The sequence below is a fragment of the Antrostomus carolinensis genome, unplaced genomic scaffold (genome assembly GCF_000700745.2).
Source record: "Antrostomus carolinensis isolate BGI_N321 unplaced genomic scaffold, ASM70074v2 scaffold43610, whole genome shotgun sequence".
Taxonomy (NCBI): Eukaryota; Metazoa; Chordata; class Aves; order Caprimulgiformes; family Caprimulgidae; genus Antrostomus; species Antrostomus carolinensis.
The window spans coordinates 48-2,102 of record NW_010291413.1 but is presented as its reverse complement, the minus strand read 5'-3'; the positions used below and the strand labels follow the sequence as shown (position 1 = coordinate 2,102).

The following is a 2,055-nucleotide window of genomic DNA, read 5'->3' as shown; positions in this document are numbered from 1 at the left end:
CACCATGGGGCACCCCATTGATGTGGGTCTGCTTTGGGGCTCCCCCACTTCCCTTCAGTGCCACCACGTGGCTTCCACAACCCCCCAGAGATACGGGACCAAGTGGGGGTGGTGGGTGGGTGGGTGATGATCCCATAGTGTCCCCCCCTAACCTCACCCCACAGCCCCCCAGGTGGTGGGTGACGGTCACCATGGACACCCTCCTCTTCCTCTGCGCCCGCCACCTGGTGAGTCACCTCCCCGGCACCCGCCGCGCCCTGGAGCTGCTCCCGGCCGAGCTCTACCCCGTCCTCTTCCGAGTGGCCTTCCTGGACGGACGGGTCCTGGCCCTACGGGACCTGGTGGGGACGTGGCCGTTCCCCGTCCTCAGCTTCCAGCACCTCCTGGGTCACCGGGATGGTTGTCACCGTCACCGGGATGGTTGTCACCGTCACCAGGATGGCTGTCCCAGGAAGTTGTGTGTCCAGGCTGTCATCCTGGCTGTGGTGACACATCTCCGGCGGGCGCTGGAGGTGGCTTCTCGTGGGATGAGGTGGGTGTTGGAGATGTCAGATTTCACCCGGGATGGGCTGGTTCCGTCCTCCTCTGCCAAATTCCCTTGGGATGAGCAGGAACCATTTCCTTCCTCTGCCAAATTCCACCGTTTCCTTCCTCCTGGGCCAATTTCCCCCGGGCTTGGCAGGAGCCATTTCCTTCCTCTCTGCCACATTCCACCATTTCCTTCCTCTCTGCCAAACTCCCCCAGGATGAGCAGGAACCATTTCCTTCCTCCTCTGCCACATTCCACCATTTCCTTCCTCCCTCTGCCAAATTCTCCCAGGGATGAGCAGGAACCATTTCCTTCCCCCTCTACCAAATTCCACCATTTCCTTCCTCTCTGCCAAACTCCCCCAGGATTGGCAGGAACCATTTCCTTCCTCCTCTCCCCAATTCTGTCATTTCCTTCCTCCTCTGCCAAATTCCCTTGGGATGAGCAGGAACCATTTCCTTCTTCCTCTCCCAAATTCCACCATTTCCTTCCTCCTCTGCTAGATTCCACCATTTCCTTCCTCCTCCTCCACCTCACCGCGCCGTATTTCCACATCCTCCATCTCCTCACTCCTTTATCCCCCATTTTCTCACCTTCTCCCCAGTGACAATCGCTGCCACCTCCGGCTCTTGGACATGACGGGTCTCCAGGATGACGTCACCAACCACGACACCGAGGGGATGAGTTTATGGTCCAGCACGGTGACTTTGGCCAAAGCTTGTCTAGAAATCACCAAACACCAAAAGGAATATTTGAAACATCATTCCAAACGCCATAAAGGTCCCACCACCACCTCAACATCTCCACAACCCATCGGCGGCGTGGAGATCTTCACCGATCTCTTCGTCAACGCCACCTCCTTCACCATCTTACGTGACGCTCTCCAGAGCGGACTCACCGGTCTTCTACATCTTAAATGCCGCCATTTTCACGCTGAAGAACTTTCCATCGCCGGCACCGTGAGTTTGGTGGAATCTCTGGACCCTGTTGGGGTCAGACGGGTGGATTTACGCTTCAATAATTTCGGGTTGAGCGGACTTTGTGCAGTTTTACCTCATCTCACCAGATTTCCACATCTTCTCAGTCTTAAATTACCCTACAGCAATGTTGACGTGAGAAAGATGGCTGCCGGGATGGATGTCGGTCTACGATGTCTCGCCGAGCAGTTGGGGAGGTTGGTCAACCTCAAGGAACTTAATTTGGGTTCTTCTAGGCTTTCGGGGAAACTGAGGCAACTTCTTGGGTAAGTTCGTGGTGGAGAAGATCCTCAATTTGGTCTTTTCATATCTTGGGAGGGGTCTTCACACCTTGGGAGGGTTCTTCACACCTTGGGAGGGTTCTTCATACCTTGGGAGGGGTTCTTCACACCTTGGGAGGGTTCTTCACACCTTGGGAGGGGTTCTTCACACCATGGGAAGGTTCTTCACGCCTTGGAAGGGATTTGATGGGTCATGGGGTGTTGGGATCTGGGTGGAATCACCACGGTTCCACCAGGAATATGGGAAACCATCCCCATCATTCCAAGA

The 2,055-nt window shown here is 55.6% G+C and overlaps 1 protein-coding gene across 1 annotated transcript; it reads left to right on the top strand.

Moving 5' to 3' along the window:
• Positions 1–191: 191 nt before the first annotated feature.
• Positions 192–1,776, top strand: LOC104531324 (leucine-rich repeat-containing protein 14-like; the record flags this gene model as incomplete). The annotated part of the gene is given in 2 exon segments (XM_010176183.1): positions 192–532; positions 1,134–1,776. Coding segments are annotated over 2 exon segments (984 nt in total), but the record flags the coding sequence as incomplete, so codon positions are not given.
• Positions 1,777–2,055: the final 279 nt, after the last annotated feature.